Source organism: Vidua chalybeata, chromosome 6 (genome assembly GCF_026979565.1).
Source record: "Vidua chalybeata isolate OUT-0048 chromosome 6, bVidCha1 merged haplotype, whole genome shotgun sequence".
Lineage (NCBI taxonomy): Eukaryota > Metazoa > Chordata > Aves > Passeriformes > Viduidae > Vidua > Vidua chalybeata.
Genome location: NC_071535.1, coordinates 46,427,590 through 46,450,135, shown reverse-complemented (window position 1 = coordinate 46,450,135; position 22,546 = coordinate 46,427,590). Strand labels below are relative to the sequence as shown.

The 22,546-nt window shown below is 36.7% G+C and overlaps 1 protein-coding gene across 1 annotated transcript in view; it reads right to left on the bottom strand.

The window, feature by feature from the left end:
* The window catches only part of MUC5AC (mucin 5AC, oligomeric mucus/gel-forming), a 42,410-nt gene extending 31,303 nt beyond the window's left edge, over positions 1-11,107 (bottom strand). Inside the window, exons 1-14 of the mRNA XM_053945860.1 lie at positions 10,960-11,107; positions 10,229-10,490; positions 9,125-9,239; positions 8,555-8,645; positions 8,069-8,181; positions 7,349-7,565; positions 6,893-7,018; positions 5,772-5,889; positions 4,865-5,003; positions 3,414-3,524; positions 2,938-3,007; positions 2,020-2,157; positions 1,771-1,935; positions 959-1,053 (exon numbers count right to left, since the gene is read on the bottom strand). Of these exons, the coding sequence (XP_053801835.1) occupies positions 959-1,053; positions 1,771-1,935; positions 2,020-2,157; positions 2,938-3,007; positions 3,414-3,524; positions 4,865-5,003; positions 5,772-5,889; positions 6,893-7,018; positions 7,349-7,565; positions 8,069-8,181; positions 8,555-8,645; positions 9,125-9,239; positions 10,229-10,490; positions 10,960-11,107 (1,908 nt within the window). The remainder of the gene's footprint in view (positions 1-958; positions 1,054-1,770; positions 1,936-2,019; positions 2,158-2,937; positions 3,008-3,413; positions 3,525-4,864; positions 5,004-5,771; positions 5,890-6,892; positions 7,019-7,348; positions 7,566-8,068; positions 8,182-8,554; positions 8,646-9,124; positions 9,240-10,228; positions 10,491-10,959) is intronic.
* Positions 11,108-22,546: the final 11,439 nt, after the last annotated feature.

Sequence of the window (22,546 nt, the reverse complement as noted above, 5' to 3'; positions counted from 1 at the left end):
TCAGAATGTCATTTCAAAGCCATGGAACTCTGCAGTTTTTAGGAGTGTTATGTTCATTAGAGGTTAAAATGAGTGTAATCTACATGTATAAGTAAATATATATCTGATTTTCATTGAGCTCTTTCAAGAGTTTATGTAAAAAAAGAGCAATTAGAGGTCCACTATTTTGAACTATTTTTTCTTTTTATTTTTTCATGTGTTGGCAGTTTTCCAACTACTTCAAATTTGTTGCCACTGTGCCATATATATTTAGAATACATGGAGATTATTTGATACCACCCAGCTTTTGGAGCTTTTGCTTAAGAGCCTGGGCTGTCTGCAGCAGAGGAACAAAGAATACAAGAAGTTATTTGATGTGTTTCTATGCTGGGCAGGGATAATACAATATTGTTAATTCCAGATGATGTTTATTGAGCATAATCTTACAAATTTCCAATAACAGGAAGGTTTTTTTAAAGTACGCAGGGACTCTGGTGCAAAGTTTCATCACCTTGAATTTCTGGAACATTTTCGTTCACATCTTGTCCAATACTCACTGTTGCTTTTTATGCACATTGCTTGCCTTGTCCTTGCATATATGTAAAAGCCTTCTGAGAGCAGTTCAGAGGAATTAAAGCACCAGTTAAGATTCTGGCTAAAGCTTTCATTATATCTCTCAGAAGGGACAATTTTTATCCTTTGACAGTGAATCCAAACTCCTCACTTAGTGTTTAAGTTTGCGCCTAAAAATAGGTGCAGGAGGAATACACCTGTATGTTTATCCTCCAGGGAATAGAATGAAAGATAGTTTCACAAAGGAACAAATTTCATATTGTGTAGATAAGAATGAATCCTTGCCTTGTAAAGAACTATCATGAATGTATCTCCTCACAACTGGCAAGTTGTTCTCTCAGGTGTTAGTATCAGAAATCTGAGTCTTTTTCTCCTATATTGGATGGGTGGAATTTTAGCCAAATACCTTATGGTAAACTTCTGGATTCACTGTTGAGTGACATTCAGCAAAAGGTCCCAGGGTATCGGAGAGCAGTCCACACCAGTGCTGAGCATACTGGTCTGTGAATTGAAAACATGGTAAGGATTTCTATGGCAGTGCGTTTGCAAAACTCTTGTCTCAACATAACTATACCTCCTCCGGGGAAATTACAGAAGCTTAACATTACAATATAATTAACCTCTGCATTTGCTGAGGCACACAGTCTTTCACTTCCTCTAGGCAGAAGTATTAACTCTTTAAAAACGGAATGTTCTCTAATTCATTATAATTGTCATGGAATAAACGAAAGGTACCCCTAGGTGAATTTTAAAAAGGAAGGCTTGCACTGTAAAAAGATGAACTACGCTAGTTCATTTCAGAGAAAAAGAAAAGTAGCTTGTGAATACTCAAGAATTATATATTTTGTTGGCTGAAATGCAGCTTGAATGCTTTCAATCTCTGAACTGTAAGTCTGGTTCTCAGTTTAACAGTGGAAGGGCCACAACCTTCAGAGGGGCTAGGCACAGCTGTGACAATCAGTCCTTTCCAGGAATGACTATTAATGTTGTATGGTTCCAGTTTCCCTTAAGTAAGTTGACTTGTTGTCTTGATCCAAAGGAATATATCTGAAGATCCAAAATATTTTGCTAGCTACTATTTATTAATTGAAGACTTCTAGTGTCAACTGAGGAAAATTGCCTGCATGTGCAAATAGTTCTGTTATTTTGGCTTGGTGGTTGATCAGTTTATTCCATCTTTGCATCTTAAAGGAGAATAGAAGAGATGGCTGAGCCTACCATTTTGTATGCTGACAGTACAGGGGTCCTCAAAGGTATTTTTGGCATCAGAACAATCAGCTCGAGTTTTCCAAGTATTGCCAAAGGCAGCTGAAGTGCCCTCTATCACACCACTGGTGGTTTTGAAATCATCTGTCTGTACATTGTTGAAGTTTCCACAGAGACCTAGAAGGAAGCAGATGGTCTGTGCAAGCCTCCTACAGCATGACAGGTACTGGTGAAGGCAGTTGTTAGGACAAGGTCACTCACCACAGGTCTGCCCTTTATGTGATGGATCTAAGTCTATAAAAACTTGCATCAAAGGCATGAGTTGAACCTGTAGCTGAAGACCAAAAGTTGTTTGCAGAATTATGAAGAAAGATGAAGGCCTGAAGATAGTGACATTTGCTAGGGATATAAGAACAAAATAGTTATAATTTTATTCGAGATGAGCAGTTGAATTAACTGTTCATTAAAGGAACAATATAGTAGAAGAATAGTAGAGGAATTCTATAGCTGCATTTGATATAATCCTAATTTCTGAAGAACTGGGGGGAAAATGATCCTTACAGGATTTCAAATCCAGCACCAAAATAGTCCAACCTAAACACCTAAGCAACAAATATATACAAAACCTCCGCTTTCTGTCATGTGTTTTAAAATTAGGGAAGAACACACACATCTGTTGTTATTTAAAATGTTGCCTTTGTTTGATGAAAATGTTATAGCACTATTTAGTTGAAGACTCAAATGGAGTCTGGACCTATTCTGTCCTTTCATGGTTTGATTTGTGTTCAGATGCAGTAGTGTTTGAGAAGAACTGGCATGTGAGAAACTTCAGTGATGAATGTGCTTTGCGAACAAGGACAGGGGAACACAGGGAACTGACTTGAGAAATTGGAGTCCAGTTCCATGTCAGATTTTTTCTTTCCTCTCTTATGACACTCTTTGGATCTGAAAGTGTGCAATAATACTATTTGCTTGAACTAATTAGATATTGCTAAATATAAACCATGATTTTTCTAATGTTATTAGTGTTGAATAGGCAAATCCTGTTACATAAAAATGGGAGATAGTGCTTTATGGCAGTGCTCTGGGTTTGCTGCAGTGTAACCAGAGTTTAATTTAACTTATGCAATAACATTTTAAAATAAAAATGAGAAATAGAAGTTTTTCAAAGGAACTTACCTGCTGAGAATGGTAACTGTGTGTAGATCATATTCACAAATACGCTCCCAGAAGGCTGGACCACAATGTTCTGTCCACAAGAAAAGACAATTATTATCAAGCAGATACTTGATAATTACAAGTGTAAATACTTTCCAAACGTTTCCTATCCAATACTACTCAAGATAAAGGGGAAAAAATGGACGGAGACTATGATGATATTCTGATTCCTGTACTATTTCTTTAATCTTTATTACTGTGTTCCTCTGACTGTCCAAGAAAGCAAAAACCAGTTACCTAAATAACAGAAAGCCACTAAGATCTTCTCTTCTAGTGTGCTTACTTTATTCTTAATTTTCCTTTTAATATTGTTCAAATTTGATAAAACAAAAAGGCAGTGCAAATTTCTTGTCTGTGCTGTTAGGTGCCATTTGCCTCATCTGTTAATCTTAGAGAACATCCCTGGAGGATGTCAGGGGTATACATCTGCTGCTCACCGTTTGTCCTCCATTTAGGCTGATGGCTACACCCTTGAGGCATGTCTCAGTGTCAGTCAGACCACACCTGTGGATATCCCCCAACACTGTGAATTCATTGCTGTCGCAGAGCTTGGAGAAGAAAGCCAAAAATATTGTTAAAAGGATTTGCTACATTGAAATGGTTATCTCAAAAAAAATTCACATGCAAATGGAATTCTTCATAAAGTTAGTCTTTTAAAAATATTGTTTATTTCATTTCTTCTTATTCTTATGGTCTAACATGTGTCTAGAATCACCAAGTAAGTTGGCATTCATGCAGTCTGCAAACTGAAAGCTGTGCATTGCTTCTGGCTTTCAGGGGTGAATTAGACATACTAATCTGAACATTAAAACTTCCTCATGCATTAGTAAGAGGAGTTCCTAATGTGTAGGTAATACCTGTTTAATATGCTAGAGCAGAAGGAGCTGTGCCTTTCTTGCCCACTGGTTAGGAAGTTTACCAGGGAGAGAAAAGATAGTTTCCAATGTCTTCTGCACTGAATAGATTATTCAAGACCCTGGTGATTTGGACATTCTTGTAACAGGTAGGAAATACGGGTTTAAATATCCTCTCATAGAAAATGAAACTAAAATTATTATTCAGGAAGTTACTGCATAAAGGTTCAGATTTCAACTCAGTTCTGATTTTCATAGTACTATGTTCTGTGAGCCATCATCAAAGTGTGCCTAATGGCCAAAACACAACAGGGAAAGACTCAAAGAAGGCTGTAATTCTGAATGTGGTTTTTCACTTTTTTGGAATAATGAAGACTAAATTGAGGACAGCTGAGGTGCAGAATTATAGCCATCTAGAAATTCAGTATTAAATTCTAGGGCTTTTTGAACTTTTGTGTACAAATTTAGGAGTTTTCCTCTGCCTCCAGAGACCCTGAGAATCTAATTTTACATGTTGGTGCCAAAAGGAGGAGCTTAAGGTTTAAGTCTGACCTATGCTGCCATTGTGCATCAAGGCAGTGCTTGTGAATCTTATCCAAAAGTTTCACTGATTTAAGCTAATCTATTTCTAAATCATCTCATTCTAGCTCTTTTCTAAGATTTTATGATTCTTTTTCTTGGTAGCACTCAGATTGATCATGTCAAGAAGATTTTATTTAATATGAAGTCCTTATGAAAATTGTTTATCTTTACTGAATTACTAAGGTAAACTATGAATACACCTAGGGTTATGAAATCTAACATAAAAACTCAATGCAAATACTAAAAAATTATCAAAAAACACAAAAATACTACGATATTATTTAGTATAACCTTAACAGAAAAGGCCCTGAAATCCATTTAGGGATGTTAACCCTATAACCATGTTAACCCTCAATGACTCAAAGCTGATGCGATTGCCAGAAGTTTTCATCGAACAACATTATATATAATAAAAACATTTTCCTTTAGCAAGGATTGTGACTCATTTTTACCTTGGTTAGGACATAACTACAGTCTCCAAAGAAAGAATAGTATTTCTCATCAAATGTTGAAATGTGGGAACCTCCTTCAACACTGCAAGTCCCAGGGCATGACTGAGTGACACAAGACCATTCACCTCCAACACAGGAACTGAAATGAAGGAGGCATTCAGTAACATTGGGTAATGCAAGTGTAAACAAAATAAAAAGGCAGTAAGATCAGATGATGCCCTAATTTTCCTCTTGAAACACTGATCATACTGCCAAAGGAACCAGTATTGCTTTGAAATCTCAGACAAATATGGGGCAGGCACATTTACATTAAGGTGATAATTTTCTCTATATATTGTTGTCCATTTCCAGTCTTTGGACAGAATTCAGTCCTGGTGAACTTGTAATCCATGTCAAATACTTTAAGTATTTCTTGGAAAATAAATAAATAGGTAGGTACAGTTGCATACACTTACGCAGTAATACTTCAGTAATTATAGGGATAATAAAATATATATATTTGTCAAACATGCTTCTCAAATGTGATCTTCCACTCTAAATTTAACATGCCCCCAAATGTCATGTTCTCCATAGTATTTATATGAGACCTTAGCATTACACTGTAGTGCTGCAAAGGTATAACACTAATTCACATTTTTAAACACCTCTGGTATTTGACTTGGATTATCTTCCTTCACTGGTATTTCTTGAAATTGAAGCACCTAGTCAAAAACTCAAATTTTTGTTCCAAGTGTGAAGGGAAAACTGACATGAAAGTATCCTCTAAAGCAGTGTAATTATGGAACTTCAGTTGGTAAGTAGTTGCTCATTTGTTTTTTAAGGGGAAATCAGTAAATACTCAGCTAATGCACAAAAAAACTCCAACCCAAAACCCCCAAAAAACCAAAAAGTGAGAAAAAAATGTTACCATGATCTGCATTTAGATGAGAAGGAGGCACCAGGAGCATAAGTTTCACCTTCATAGGTACAGTGGCATTCTCTGCGGGGAATGCAGCCGGCACCATTAACATCATCAAATACCATTCCTGGGAAAAGAAAGGGTCTATTACTTATTTTGTGCCCTGCAGAACCTGCCTTTGAACACATATCTAGCAGATGCGGGGAAACTACATCCCCTTTCTTCTGTATTTTAAAATAATAGGATGCAAGCTATGTAGAGTTTGAAGGGCTATATTCCATTGAAGTCTACCTAAAAATCTTAGCATGATCAAAAGGGACCTCTAGGAAAATACCTTTCTGTTATGTGTTTCATTGGAATGGAATTAGGATTAAAACTATTAGGTAATGAGCTGGAATAGATGAACCATTTGTAAGACTGCCCAGGGACATATCTGTACAGTAAATATTTATATGCCCAGAGACAGAGGATTGCCTTAGAGAAGTCAATGCTACGACACAAACAAGTGATGGTGAATTCTGTGAGACATGGGGATGGGCAGAGCAGCTGCAAGGGGTGAAGCTCCTGAGATACAGTCATAACAATAGCAAAAATTTAGACCTAGAAGTATGCACAGAGAGAGCACATCTATCTTGTACTGACACGCAGTTCTTGTGTGCAATTCTCTGAAGCACCAGATCTAACACACTGCCTAGTGCTCTGTCAGCTCCTTGTTGTTTAGACACACAACACTTGACAGGAAGGATTTGATCATTTCTGGAACCAGATGCAGCTTTGCTAACAGCAGAGGAGTTATGATTGCATGCAAAATCTTCTTAAACACTTCATACTTCCGGTGAACTGAGTTTGAATGCTGAGAATAGAAGACTCTGCTGTTGTTATTCTCAGTTCAGTCATTTTATATATATACATTAAAAAATAGATCTATAAAAGCACATTTGTTGTTTAAAAGGCCATATTTAGTAATTTGAATAGAAATAGTGCATCCAGGGGAGAACTATAGCTATTACTTCAGTGATAATAACACTGATGATGTGATGGGAACAATCCAGAGTACAAAAATTGTTAAATGTGTACAGGTGAGTATTCCAGGTGGGTTGGTATGAGAAAAGGGCAGGAAATGAGCTTGCCTGGAGGACAAACGCAGCCATCTGTGCAGTGATCTTCACAAAGTGTAGATCGTTCCAGGTTGCTGCACGTGTCAGAGCAGGGAGAGCCACACTCATGGTATTGCATGTTGAACGGACATGATTTGGCTAAAAATAGAAAGAGTATTATAAAGCTGACTTTTCATGTAAAAGTTGGAGAAAGCATTTTTTTGCAGTTTAGGTTGTTTTGTGTCAAGACATGACAGGATATCCTGATCCAAGTGGAGGCTGAAACATTTTAGATTTTTTGATTCATATTGAAAATCCCGTAAACTTCCATATTACCAAAGTCTTGTGTATTACCAGGTAAAAACTGATTTCATTATAATTGCGTGCACTTTTGAACTAATGTGTTCTTCAGGAGAAAACCTTGCATGTGTGAAGTTTGCTAGATGTTTGTAGTAAGCACAGGGGGAGGTCCCTTCCCGAGATACTCACGGCACAGGTCTGAGGTTCTCCAGTTCAGGGGCTGTCCACCTGCATGAGCACACTGCCGGGAGTACTCAGCAAAGGTGTTACACATGCAGAAGTCAGCCATCGAGCTGTCACAGTGGCACAGGTCTTGTATGCAAGTTTCAATGTAGTCCTGGACATTCACAAGCGTGTTACAACTCGTAAATGCTTTGCTGGTTAATACTGTCTCACAGATAGAAGCCTAGGAAAGAAAAGAGAGAAGGTAAACAAAGTGTTAAGAACATATGAAAAAAATTATTTAAGGCATGGAGCAGAACAAATCTAAGATTGATCTGGTCCAGAAACCCTTCCAACCCTCCCTTCCCTATCCATAAGGTGATATTTAAGGAAAAATAACAATAGGGCAAACCACATGGAACTCCTTTGAATAACTCTAGTAGCTTCCATATCCTTAGTTGCTGTCACCTCAGGTCACTTCCCAAGCATTATATAATTTCTTTGTATTAAGACATCCTCAGTAATTTTCTCTTTCAGGAGAATATGCAGTCTTCTTGTAGAAGGGGAATGCAAATTTTTGGCATTCACTTTAGCAAAGAATACAACATGAAATTAAGAATATTTTTCTTTTGAGACCTACAGCTGAGTTATTTTCATGCTCTATTTTTTCCCCCCTTTTAAAACGTTTTTCCAAAGACAGAGAATGTATTCATAGTGAGAAAACAATTTTGAGAGAGAGGTTCTTACAAATTCTCTTGAGCAGTTAATCAGAGAAGTAGGAGGAGTAGGATCATCACACTGCTCTGTGGGTCCATCCATCTTCTGCCTATTACCAAACTGTATGGGAGTCAGTTTTGTCTCTATAAAAAACAGTTCAAATATTAGAATAATGCTTACTATATTTTGCATGGAGTTATTTTCTTTTGTGACGCTACCTGCTAGGACGCAAATAATACCATTATAATATGAAGAGGAAAATATGAACAGTATATATAAAAAACTGGATCCTAACTATTGAAAACAAGTAGAAATTTTTATGTGACAGGTCTTAAAATATCTAACAGTGATGGAAGCAGTCTAATACATCTCAAAGTCCTGACTTTGCACAACTGACATCAGAGGAATACATTAAGAAGTACCCCAGTTTTCCAGTTAATACAACCCACAACCTATATTAAAGTATATTCTAAGAAAAAAAAGCACCAGTACTTAATAATGCTTTTTATTACTTACTCCCCGAAATAAATTCATTGCTGACTGGAATTCCATTGAAGTCCCCACAAAGTCCACAAGTTTGATTGGCATATTTCTTATCTAATTCCACCTACAAAAAAAAAAAAAAAAAAAAGAGGAGGAAAGAGGTTTATAGAAATGGCAGTCTTGATGGTTAGGAGCACAGCTTATACCAGTACTGCTTGTGTATTCAAAATTTGAGATATGTTTGTTGTGGAGACTGTGCTGTGTGATAACAAGGTAGGCACAATTGGAATGGTCAGGGATGACTAAGAAAAGCTCATTCTTATCCTAGTCTTGGGTTGTGAACATAAATACTTTGCCAGGTCTGGAATCTCAGGAATACTTCATGGTGAGGTAGGAACATTATAATTTGGCATCTATTGATTCTGAGCTGAGCTTGGTGGGGAAAAATAGGAAATTGAGAGAAGACTGGAAGACAAAACAATACACTAAAAATGGGCACAAATCCAAAAGTAAGTAATGCCTGCCTGGCTGTAATACTGCAAAGGTGTAAAAAGACTATTTTCAAAATACACATTTTCTGCTGTATTTTGGATGTTTTCTTACCAGGAGGGCATCTTGTCCATTCCAAAGGAAGGTCAGTCCCAACTTGGCAGAAACTTTCAAATAGTTGTTACTTCTCTCTATGAAGACTCCCATATGGCTGTAGGGCATCTGGACCCTGGGGAAAGATCATCATAAGTCATCAGGGGTAAGGACAGAATATCCATTGAATGTCCATAATGATATCCTTTCTCATTCTCTTTGAGAAGTTTCAACATGTATCTGAAGAAATTAGAGCAATAACTACTACAGACAACACAGGTTTGTAATATTTTATCCATTTCCTATGCAATTGCCTCTCATCATGCAAATAGATCAGCCTTGCTTTTCCTGTTGTTCCTTTTGGCTTTCTCCATTAAGGGTGTTTTGCTGGATAAAATGTTAGCATATATCTGTGGTTGTATTGTTCAAAAAAGTGCTGGGAGGCTCTGTTTTGTAGCCAGTGTGCTTCAGGATGTTGCTATTTACTCCTTGAAGCATTTGCTAATAAAGGGATAGACTCCAGGCTTTCTGTGACATGAGTGCCATTCAGGAAGCTGTACCTGACATAACCTTTAGATTAATTCACTGTACAAAGCTGCCATAACAGACAACTCACTGTGGCATAGCTGCCCGAATATTTACCTGGCCTTTTGGGTAGGTTTCACACCCTATGCCAAAGTCAGTGCTACAATTGCTACATAGATAGCAAGTTTGCAGAACAGATAATTTTAAATTAATTCAGGTACAAGCTGAAGAGCAGTCACTGCTTTACTGCACACTGTTCAATTCAAGGACAAAAGCTGTCAAAAATACCAGGGATTCTGCTGTTGTAAAATTAATGGAAACTACTAACTTCAAGGGTGTAAAGAATGCAGCTTATAGACTTAATTGCATACATACATATACACACTATTGTAGCAGTGGGACAGCATATTGGATACAGCTCATCTGAACAAAACAGCCACAGGGATAATCTGCAGAAGTGGCAGTTTACTGTCAAGCCCTCCTTTGTATTTGTTACTACTTCAGGAAAGACCTGAGCCCTACCACTGCTTGGGAGCAGTGATGAGATGAGGGAAAGAGATACTTGCTCAAAGAGCCCACTGAAAGAAGGTAGGAACATACAATTTGTTGTCGAGCAGGACAGAGCTGGGTGTCAGTTCGATCACTACTCCTTCCAGCTTCATGATGACATGAGTGATCACAGTGGCATTTTCCACCATTGCACGCCTAATCTGGATGTTGAAGTCCTCATAGGAAGACTTGCAGTTGGATACAAAGATGTAATTGCAGACCCCAGGGAAGTAAAAGACGTCCCCATCAAAGGTCTTGAAGTGGAAGTTACCCCATGTGCTGCACACACGGCCATTGTGAGAGGGGTTGCCAGCTGTGGATTCAAAATAAGCAGTAAGAATTTTCTGTAGTTTTTTCTAATACCCTCCCTGTAGATGTTCTATCCCTCCTGCTTCTTTAATAGCCTCTTACCAAAAGCTCATCATCGTTTTTTCAAGCTATTTTTTGGTCATTATTTATTTATTTATTTATTTAAGTTGCTTTTTGTGCTTAATCAGTTTTGCATAGGGATATAGGGCCTAGGATCAAAAGAGACCTCTGGGGTCACTAGATCCAGTGCTCTAGTTCTGATGACTTCCCTATCCCATATATCCTTTCCTAAATGTATGGAGTCCTAAAGTTTCACCATAAAACCACTTTAAAGCTAGTTTAAAACTAGCTGATACTCCTTCTTGGGAAGGCCACTAATACCCACAACTTCTAAATGGCTCGAACACTTTTCTCAACATCTTCCAAAACATTCCTGTCCCATGTATGCCTGGTGGTTCTTGTGCCAAAATTACATTTCACCTTGAAGTGTCCAGGGTCTTGAATAAGCTCCCTATTCCTCCCCCAGCCCATTATAGAAAGCTCTTCTTTCTTTTCAGTCTTCCTTTCCTTGCAAGCATACTCTCCAAAATCCCTGATTATCTTCCCAATCCCTTTCCACATTTACACTCAGCCTGCTTGAATTGTACCCTCTTCCCTAGATAAGGTGTCTCAACAGTTTTTAGCACACTAGTATTTTCATCTCCTTACTGGAAATATATATAATACTGGGGGAAAACATGTACAATATGTATGCATGTTTAAATATATATATTAAATTTTTTTCTTACAGCTGCATCCTAGAACAATGAATCAAAAAGCATTGAATTCACATTTAGATTATCTGTATTACCTGATTAATTAATTCTCTGTTAATTTTTTCTTTTATGATGCTAAAGGTTCTTATGCAATTTATTGATTTTTTTTTCAATCACTCCATGCTCTCTCATTAACAAGGGTACAGATATCTGAGCCATGACATTTGCTTAACTTACCCTTTACTTTCAGTGCATTTTGAAAAGGTGGAATGATTGTCACTCCTTGGGATTTGAAAGCTGGTAGAAAATAGAAAGGATAAAAAATGGCAAGGTTTAATCTTTTCTGAAGTCCTAAACCATGGGTAGAGATTGCCTAGTCTTTTTAGTGAATAATATTTCTTACTACTAGTTACACTCTAGTGGAAAGTTTCCACAATGTTTCATTGGTGGTTTTTACAAATTGCTTTGTGTTCTGTCTTTCTATAAATTTCACTAACAGCTAAATTGCACAGACTGTAGTACTTTCTTCCACCATTTGTTCAAGACTCCCATCTGATGCTGGCCCTGATACGCTGAACTCAAAAGCAGCAATATGATCCTCAGAGCACTGTGTTGTAATACTGATTACAACAGCTATTTTTAAATAGTCTGTGGCACACATTTTGCAGGGCAGACTTAATGATCAATTATTTCAGCCTGTCATCACTAATACACCTTCCACCCTTATTTTGCACTGTCCAGTTATGTGTCATGCATGATCTTGTAGTACTTAATTATTCTAATGTTTAAGGTAGTTACAGCTTTCTTATTCTCTTGTGACTGATGTAGTCATCTTAACACAGTGTAAAAAAATGTGCCTTTTATTACCTACTATCAAGTACCTTGATATATATGATATATATGTAAACACACACCTCTTCTGAAAATACACTTTTAGATATGTTTAGATATGTTATGTACCTTTTGTGAAGTCAAATATTAGATAAGTGTATCATATCAGTAGAGCAGATCCACTGGGCCAGATCTCAGAGGAAGTTCTCAAGCTTCGAGCAGTCATAGATTGTCTGAGAACTGGATATATTGTACAGAGGATTTCTCTTTTAATGTGTGTGGTATGTGTGTGGCTAGGAATCAAAATATTCTAGTAGTCTTACTATTTATCACCTTGTTTGGAGCAAAACCATAGAAAGAGATCTGCGTAAATATACCTACATTTTTGTTGCTGCAGGAGAGATGGAGAAACATACTCTGACTTTGTTGGTTGTTCACCACCCTGGGCTTGAACTGCATTAAGAAGAGTAGTAAAGGAAATGTGAATGTCTAATTTTCTTGAGTCCCCTCATAATGTCTCAATTTTATCTGTTTAAATGTGCAACACTCAGTATATCAAAAAACAAAGATCTGTTTATGTACAGGAGGCCAGAAATGCATCAGGACCCATGCTACATGCAATCATGATGGCCAAACACCACTTCTTCAGCCTTTTCCTTTTTTAACTTTTCAGGTAATAAATTACTGCAGGGAAGCCATCAAAAACATGCCTGTGGTGATTTGAGCAGGTCCTTATTCTGTCACAGTATATCCCTGAGTTCCCTTAGAAGCTTTTCAGATAAAGGACCTAGATTTCTTAGGTTTTATGATCACTCTGCGCTTTAAGCATCAGGGAAACCTTTTTTTCTAGCTAGATGGCTTTCAAATAAGTCCCTTTTGTACATGAAGAATTCACATTAGGATTAGAGGACTGATCTTTGTCAAAGCCAAAGTTACTCTATTTTATAGTTTCAAGCATTCTTTGTAATAAGCCACAGATGGAAAACAAATACAAAAGCCACACCGCACAGAAGGAAATAGGTCTTTCCAAGAGATACGTTTGTGCCGGTTGATTTTGCCCCAAAGCAAAGAAACCATTTTTCATTCCATTCCACTGCAGCATCAGAATTAGAATACATGCATTATCCAGAGGGGCTTTCAGTGCACTGCTTAGTGAGAGTTCATCAGAGGGCAGGTCGAGGTGAAGACTGTTCTGGCCAGAGAAAACTGCAAGGGCAGGTTCACCCCCTGCTGCACCTCACAAGGGCAGTCTGTGGATAGGACCACTAGAGGGGTTAAGGCTGAAAGAGCTGTGGGGAACTCTGCAAGTCCCCTCCTGGGGAAAGAGCTGGGGTTAGAGGACATGTGTCCCTTTTTAAGGTAGGAACCATTCAGTGATTCTGGGCTCCTTCAGTGCCCAGCCTCAGAGAGGTTTTTGCTTCTCTCTCCACGTACTGTGTGGCTGTGCTCTGTCTCATGCCACATGCACTGCAGATCCCTGCTGTCATTGCATGTTTTGCTAATGCTACAGCTAGTCCTGTCATAAGCTATTCTTTGACACTACCACTTCTTAACATAAGTTACTATGGAACTACCTAGGAGCAGGAAAAATAAGAAATCATACAGTAGGATCTGCACTAGAGATCAAAATGCATTTAAAACTAACATTATTGTTACCTTAAACTTAAAGGGAAATTAGCAGGTGAAAAAAAGAAAAAATAAAGGGGTTTCCATCCATCTGTGACTATTAAGTTCCCTCAGAATATTTATAGCAGTACCATTTGTTTTTAGCCCATTGCAAACCAACCTTGTGTGCTAAGCTTTTATGCAACCTCATAAGCAAGAGTAAATTAATTTCTAAAACCTATTGCCTGATGATTTTCAAGCAAAATCCTCCCTTTCTTCAATACTCTAATATAAGGTGATAAACAGAGTCTTTAATAATTCATGCAGACATACTCCTCAGCTGATTTGTTCTTTTCTAGAGGTACCTTTGCACTTTTTGTTTTCTACATTTAGAAATGCTATACCACCTTGAAGTGGATATTAAAAGCTAAATGCAAATCTTGAGGCATTTTTGTAGACATATAAGTTCAGAGAAAATTCCACTCAATGCAGTGGAGCTGTTCCAGATTTTAACTGGAGAAAAACAGGATAACAGTTTCAAAAGAGTTAATTTTCTCTTCTTAGGAAAGAAAGTATTTTAAGCAGAAAATAAAATCTTGCATGGAGGTAGCAAGTTCATTAACTTCACAAAGCCAAGAAAAGAAAAAAAAAAAAAAGCTTCAAACTCCAAAGAAAGTTATAAATTCTTTAAAACAGTAAAAATGCCAAGCAAGTGACTCTTCCTACCTTTGATCTGTATGAAGACCAGAGCTAGTATTGATATCCATACTGGTATTTGTGTCCCACCACCTTTACCCATCTTCTGGAGGTCCGGTAGAAACTACCGAACAACTAGCCTCTGAGGAAATACCTGTCTGTTCCCAAGTCTTATATAGTGAGAGAGTAGAATTTGGCTCAGTTCCCAGATTGTTTCACAAGGCTCTTAAAAGGTGGGGCTTCAGACATTTTCATTTTCTTTTGCAGGTGCAGAGGTAAATAGAGGATGCTCTGATTTTCCCTCAGCTATTTACACTCTAGGAGGAGTCTTCTTTCCACATTTTTGATGAAATGTCATGAAGTGAGCAAGAAGAATTTTTGCTTAAGCTTAGTTTTCCCAAATTTTTGTTTCCTGTGGTATAAACACAATTTAAGAGACTTCTGGGTGACTTGTGATGATAATTAGCTTCTCAAAAACCTCCAAAGAAGTTCCACCTGATAAAAATTTTTTAAAATTAATTTGCACCTGCCTATGTAGATACTTTGCTTGTGAAAATGAAGAAATCAAATGCTATTTAAGGTCAGCAGTTATCCCACTGGCCAAGCACAACACAGGTGTACACAATGAGAATCCTTCTGTGTTGGCAAGTCATTAATATGAGGTTATTTCAGCTGTTTCCTTTCTGAGTAAACATGATTTCAGCATTAAAAATTAGTTGGATTCTATCTATGATTTTAAAAAATCCATGTGATTTCTAGCCCTAGAGATATTAAAGGACAGATACGCAAGAATATTTTCTGGAATATTCCTTATCTTAGGAGCAATGAGGGAGTGAAGAATGATTTTTGAGTATGTTAAAATAGTTATTTACAGCTATAGTACTTTGGGAAATTAACCTTTTATAGTGTTTTACCCTGGGGTGTAGAAAAACACAGTCTTTCACTAAGAGAGCAGATCCCATAATCCCACATGGGTTCAAACCCAGTTCCTGCAAGGAAGAAGGTGCTGGTATAGTCTGTGTATTCTTTGGAGTCATAGCAATGTTCAAAATGGAATGGAGTTTAGCTATTATGGAGGGATGTTAGAGGTGCATTGAAAAGGTAGTGAAATACTCATTTAGGTTGCCTAGGAATACTGTCCAATTTCCATTACTAGGTTAGTAAAACACCTACATGAGAATGGTCTAAATGCTGTTGATAGTGCTCTGGGACAAGGGCATAGACTGAATATCCATTTGAAATTCTCTCAAATATGATTTTCTATTATGTTTTATGAAAAATTATCATGGAATCATAGAGTTGTAGAATGATTTGTGTTTGGAAGGGACCTTCAAGATCATCCAGTTCCAACCCCCTGCCATGGACAGGGACACTTTCCACAAGACCATCTTGCTCAGAGCCCCGTCAAACCTGGTCTTGGATGCTTTCAGGGAATGGATTATCCACAACTTCTCTGGGCAACCTGTTCCAGCATCTCACCTCACAGAAAGGAATTTTTTCCTAATATCTAATAAAAATCTACTCTCTGATAGATTTGAAGAAGTAACTTCAGCACTAAGAGGGAAATAAAAGGTATATTTTTTACCTAAGCAGCAAACAAAAGCAAAAAATATGCTGGTTGTCCTGAACATTTTAAGAGCACAACTATTTAAATAAAGGTGGCATAATAAAATTGAATTGGAAGTTTGGAGGGAAAGAATTGTTTAGTTTCAGTCGTGAGTTATACCTTTGGCAATTTCATTGATGTGTAAGTCTGTAGAATTTACTTAGCATCATTTAACAAGGAAAAGACGATGCCTATAAGATACTTGTACATACAGAAATACATGCAGTGAAAATTTAAGGAAGTATCATTGTCTCTAATGGTTATTATCAAAGTTCCAGAATGAAGATCTAGAAAAAAAAATAATGGATTTAAATGGTACATAATTAAAGTAATGATAAAATAGTATGGTAAACTCATGTGGGTAACACACATAAGCTTATTAAGAGATTATGTTAGCAAGAAGAAATATATACTTTATGAATCATTGTATTACCACTAAAAATCAATTCATATCAACAGTTGCTATGCTGTGGTTTCATGTACATTTCCTGCATGTTCAGGGAAGCACTGTGATCTCTGAGACATTCCAGTCTGGTCATCACTATTAGGCTGAATCTGGTTTACAGTTCAGTTTAACCCCTTTAATTGAGCTTTAAGGCACCATCAGAAGTGATTCCCTTTATCTGTATTTTTGACTGAAATTTTCAAATCTGATATATGTAATGAATGAACTATCCTGACACTAGTAAGTGGTTAATTCATTGACCATGACTGGTCAATGAATCAATCCATTGATTCATGACATATGACTCTTGCCATATTAAATTTCTTATCTTGTGCTATTTCTTCTCACAAATTATTATAAAATGTGTTAAAATATATGAGACTTGCAAAAATAATCTCAAATATTTATGATAAATATATTTAGTAGCATTATTAATTATTCAAAGAAATAATTCCTCGTCAAATTGTATTTCACCTTCATTCACTCAATAGACACACAGAGGTGACATGGGAAAGTATATTTTAAAAATTATTTGGGAGTAACATGTCTGATTTTTGTACCTCCTTATAATCAAATCCATACAATTGACTGCATAAATGGAAATATTAATATGTTAGAAGAATTTATTGATGTATCTACTTTTATTTCTTTAACAGAAAAGATAGAAGATTTTGCCATTGCATTTGATCTGAAAACCCTGAAATTTTTCTTTAGTTTCTCTTCCTTTTTCACAAGATCATATTCCTACTCTCTGCATCTGCAATATTAAATTGAATTAAATATTTCAGTAAGAGTTAGCATTTTCAGATGCTTTCTTTTTAACCCTATGTGATCAAATGCTACATAGTGGTGATGTTATTTACACATTACTCATGATTTCTGAATATCCTTCTTCATAAAATAAAATTAGACCATCATATCTTATCTTCATAGATACCCACTGTAGAATGCAAATAAAATGTGAGAGCAAACTTGGTTAACTTTGGGGTGCAGTAATGACTGAAATCAATGTCTCCATTTATAGTTAAAAAAGACAGAATGATGAACTCATAGGGACATGCAAAACGTTGTCTAGTCCACCTGGTGCCATACTGGAGTAGGGAGTATTCATTTCAAGGGAAGGAGGAAAACATGTGTAACTGACAGGAATTACAGCACTTCCTCTGTGTGCGGGCTAAAATGCAAGTTAACAAGGCGCTGCCTGCTCAACTTTTCTCTGGCTGGTCATTTGGCCACTTCTGAAGCCATGTTTAACCTCCAGAGTGATGCTGGGACACTTGGCATGGATTTCAGCTGAAGTACCATTCTGATTGTCCCTGAATTTTGACCTGTGCTAATTCAAATGCGTTATTTTTATCTGAAAGCTTCTATGGAAAAGTGAGGTAACAATTTCAGCTTAAAATTGTTCATTAACATTATAGGTGTTTTCTTACTTATGTGAAGATGAACTACATTTCAATCAGCTGCAGTAAGTATTTCATAGTATGACACAATATAGTCTAAAGTAAAGCTATAGTTAAAGACTAAAACAGGGATAGAACTCCTTTTATGTTCTTTTCCAGTCAAACACAGAGCCATTAATCCATTCCTTTAGTTCCAAATGCTTAAATAAAACTCATTAATTGAAAATCAAATCACATTATAACTGAGATTTTAAGCCTTTCCATTAATATGAGTAGTTCTGTCTTTTAGCTTGTGCATTGTAAAGGAGCAATACATAATGCTCTAACCTCCATTGCAATCTCTGTGTTTTACTTAGAAACAAGTAATAAGTAACTTGATTAAGATCTGGTTTTGATCTGTTAATTTCAAAGTTTGAAGTGTCATTTAGAAGAACCCAAGCAAAGCATAACATTTTAAATCAGGCACTGGAGACTGACAAGCTGCAACATAAGAGGCTGGTTAATACTGATATGATTAGGAAGTAAAAGATATTGAGTATAATATCTCTCATTTTATTTAACCATTATCCTCTGGGAAGCATATCCATCAGAAAACAACTTAGGGTGCTGTATTAAGACATTCCCCCTATAGAAAGCTAGTAAAGATCCTGTGCAGAGGTAGTAAAGGAAAAACAATGTGCACCCTGTGCCATGAGAAGTACGAACATGGGGGCCAGAGTAGGGTTTCCATGTTGTCTGAACATGTCCGGGATATCTCTGTGTATCAAGGGGATAAACACTTAAGCCTCTTTACAGTTTGTAAACACAGACACCACAACTGTGCATGCCAATATTTACAATTGGTATTATAGACTAAAAAACTGATGTACACACACATACTGGAGGGCATATTTGCATTGTGCAGTGGTGTGTGTTGCACAGATCCCTCAGCTAGCAGCTGCCAAGGTAAATTCATAATAGGAAATAGTGTCACTGCATCGATATGAAGTTGCATCTAAGAGAATTTGCTTTTCTCTGAGGCACTGACGCTGCAGCATTGTGTTTGGGATCAGAGCTCTGCCTAGACCTATGCAATGCCATAGGACCATTGCAGCACTATGTAAAGCCTGCTGAAAGCTGGGGTCTGTTATGCAGTGCCTTAGTGACCCAAATCAAAAATCATTTTTTAGAAGCAATTGGTGTTTGCAGGCTCAGAGATATAAATGGTACAACTAGTCAAAAAGTGGGTGAAATGGAGGGCTATGCTGAGCAGTACCTATAAGCTCTCAAAGGAACCTGTTGGTGATACACAAGCTCAAAAAAATCTGCATTAATATACTCTGGTGAACATAATTCTGCTGAATGACAATTTGTTTGTTTGTTTGTAATAATATAAACAACAGACTGCATATAAGTAGAGATAGGTATGTATATATACTATTACCACTAGCAAGTTTTGTCAGACATTCTAAGACCCTTGAGTATAGTCCCTTATCTTAAACCAGTAGCAGACATTCTTATTAAAAAAAAAAAAAAAAGGCATGGAGTATATAATTAAATGCATACAAGCAAGGACAAACATGGAAAAAGAAACAAAATCCTTTGGTCCATGTATTATTCAAGACTCAGAGAAATTAATTAAATTTATAGAAGTGGTATAAAAGTTAGCAGAGATCTCTTTAGTATTTCAGTTCAAATATTGCCATTCACATTAATAATTTAAGCTTCTGTTATGTCATCCTTCTTGAAGGGAGAACATATTGCATGAGGATATCTGTATATGTGTGTTCAATCTCTATTATAATGTAACTTTTAAAAGTTACTTTTAAGAGTCCTTTTCTGTATTCAGTATTTCAGTTCACAACTTGGATAATGGTACAGCATAAAGACTTAAACTAATGGAAAATGTTGAACAAAATGTAGAGAGGTAAAAATTGGCCATAAATAAATTTCATTTGGAAATTTGGCTAAGGTTTATAAACATCAAAGGACTGCTATCATTTCTTAAAGACCTTATTGCAGTAGCAGGGATAAGAATCATAATCATAATCACTTTGGAGACAAACCTGTATTTATTTATTATATTTATTTTTATTTTATTTATTGTATTTATATATTTTGTTTATTATATTTCTGTATTATGTTTTGTTTTTATTTTAGTAAATTTTAAGGAGAGTTTACTTAATTTTTATAAAGTATTATTAAGTTTGCAATGTCAAAGACATCAATGCAGTTCCATGAGACAGTTTTAAATTACATGGGTGAAATGTTATGTTTCTTAGAGGGTTCTTGCTTTTTTTAGACAGAGCTTAGATAATTAATGTTTTTCGTGTTCAATTATTTTTACCTATGTGTCCTATCACTTTGTTACTGTGTGTTATTCAATCCTCACTGAATACAGTCAGCAATTTCCCCAGTTACTTTTCTGTGGTGCCCATCACTGGAGTCCCTGAGAAGTTCATCAATAGTAGTCTATTGTTTTTGAAAATACATTTTTAAGTACTTGGGATATATTATCTTTGTTTTACATATTGCTAAATAAGTCACAGTAATTTTGGGGGCAAACGGTCTAACACCCATAAGATTAATTTTCAAAATACTGAACTTTATTTTGGTAGTCGCATGTTTAGTATGCCATCTTCAGATAGAACTGTGAAGGTCCTACAGTTCTGCAGCTGAGATGTTGAAGAGTCCAGCACAGAATCTAAAGAAAAAAATCATCAAGTCTGAAGATTCCAGTTTAAATAAATATGCACAGCATTAAAACCATTCAAAATAAGGGAGAATTTGAATCCATTTCGACACGGTGACATCTGTCTGCCATTTTCACTCTGCAGTGGCCAGATTCTCAAGACAGTGAGAGAGGACTGTGGACAGCCATCATGCTCAGAACATGCTCTCATTGAACCTCGAATCCGGGTTCAACTCCATGCAGCAGGTGCCTAATGTGCACACAGTCCAGTGGAGAGCAGCAGGATCCAATCAGAGCCTCAGGGTTGTGCAATCCTGTGTACGCACAAAGATGGCAAGTTGTGACTTCTGATAGCCTGCACTCCCTGCTCACGGAAGTAACCCCTCCTCGGTGAGTCTGAGTAGGGACAGGAGAACTACTAATGAGAAATTCTCATGGGCTGTGTGTTGTAAGTTATCACAGACCGTGGGTTTTAGATATATTCTCTAAATATGCATCATGGGGGTGACTATTTGGTCTTGCAGGATTTGCTAAGCTGAGCTGTCAAGCTCCTTATCATTTTGCAGTGCTGAAGTATGATATAAAACAAGAATGCTGTCAGACTTGAGCAGCTAGACTTGTACTGTACTGGACATTCAACACGTCAGTGGATAAATTGTCTGTTGACCTTTTTATCGTCAGTTTTCGGCTTTATTGATCTGAAAACTATGAAAATCCTTATCTGCTTTGGTCAGTTGCTGCAAATGGCTGAAAACTGGTGTTGTGTGTTCATATTTTGAAAACAAGAATTGTATGGACTGAACTTTCTTACCATGAAATGACTCCCATGAGTTAGGGATGCAGAGAAGATTATTCTGCTCTTTTCTGTTGCCATCATCAAGCAAATATTATCCATGGCAGTATGACTGTCAGTCTTCAGTAGGAGATTGATGTTGTAAGCTGGTAGTGATTGTTGCAGATGGTGCCTAATTTTGAGTGTACATCTTTAACTCTTCACCTCCTTTGAATGCTAACAATATTTCTGATGAAATGAAGATAGAGTCTGAACTATTAGTAACAAATTGAACAGAGAGAATCACATGTAGATTTCAGATCTGAAACTGATTTTTGTAAGCTGATGATTAAGAAAGTAAGAAGTGACTATAGTCACGCTAGATGTGACATTATGTGTGTGGTTAGTTCTAATACATGCTTATGGGCTGATGCCTTTATACAAATGTGGAGTAGAAGACCTATGATTCCTTTTATACAACACAATAAAGCACAGTTGTCTCTTCTTTATATTGGTCTTAATAATTTAGGAATGTTTTTAAATTTTCTGGAAAGAATTTCTGGACACTATAGATAGAAAACTGCACTAGATCAATTAAAATAGGCAGTAATGAATACATTAAATGCAAATCTGAACTGAGAAACTTACAATCTCTATGCAGTGTATGCTGAAGAGATTTGAAGAAAGCTTGTCCATTGTTGAACTAATTACATGATCATGGAAAAAGATGCAAAAAATATTTCTGTAAAAAGCTGACTCTTTTGGAAATTGAAGGTGAAGTAGGGTTTCTTATTGAAATTTATCTCAGATTAATATTGACACAAAGGGCTGTTTTCCATTATTAGTGTTATCAATGCAATAACATTTTTGATAGAGAAAATATTATAGTGAAATGAGGAGACTTTTTCCTGTCTTCACAAGAATAAACAAATAAATTACTCTCTACGATCTAAAGGTTGACATATGTTTCATAGCAGGTAGTGGGCTCTTAAACCTTCTGAAACAAACATGATCCAGAAGGCTGTTCATCTCCATTTTGCATTTCTGTCCAACAAGAAGAGAAACAGGAAAAGTAAGTTTGCTTTTATGGTGTGGATCCTGCAGTTTTGGAACTCCTTTGTATGCTCATTTGTTCTCTCTGAATCATTCTTGCAAACAGGTGGGGAGCGCTTTCTTTTCTTGCAGGTTTTGGATTGAATTCAAGGCTCCAGGAAACCCAAGTCTCTTACGCTGGTGAATTTCAAAGTGGTTCAGCATAACTCAGCTGGGCTGCACA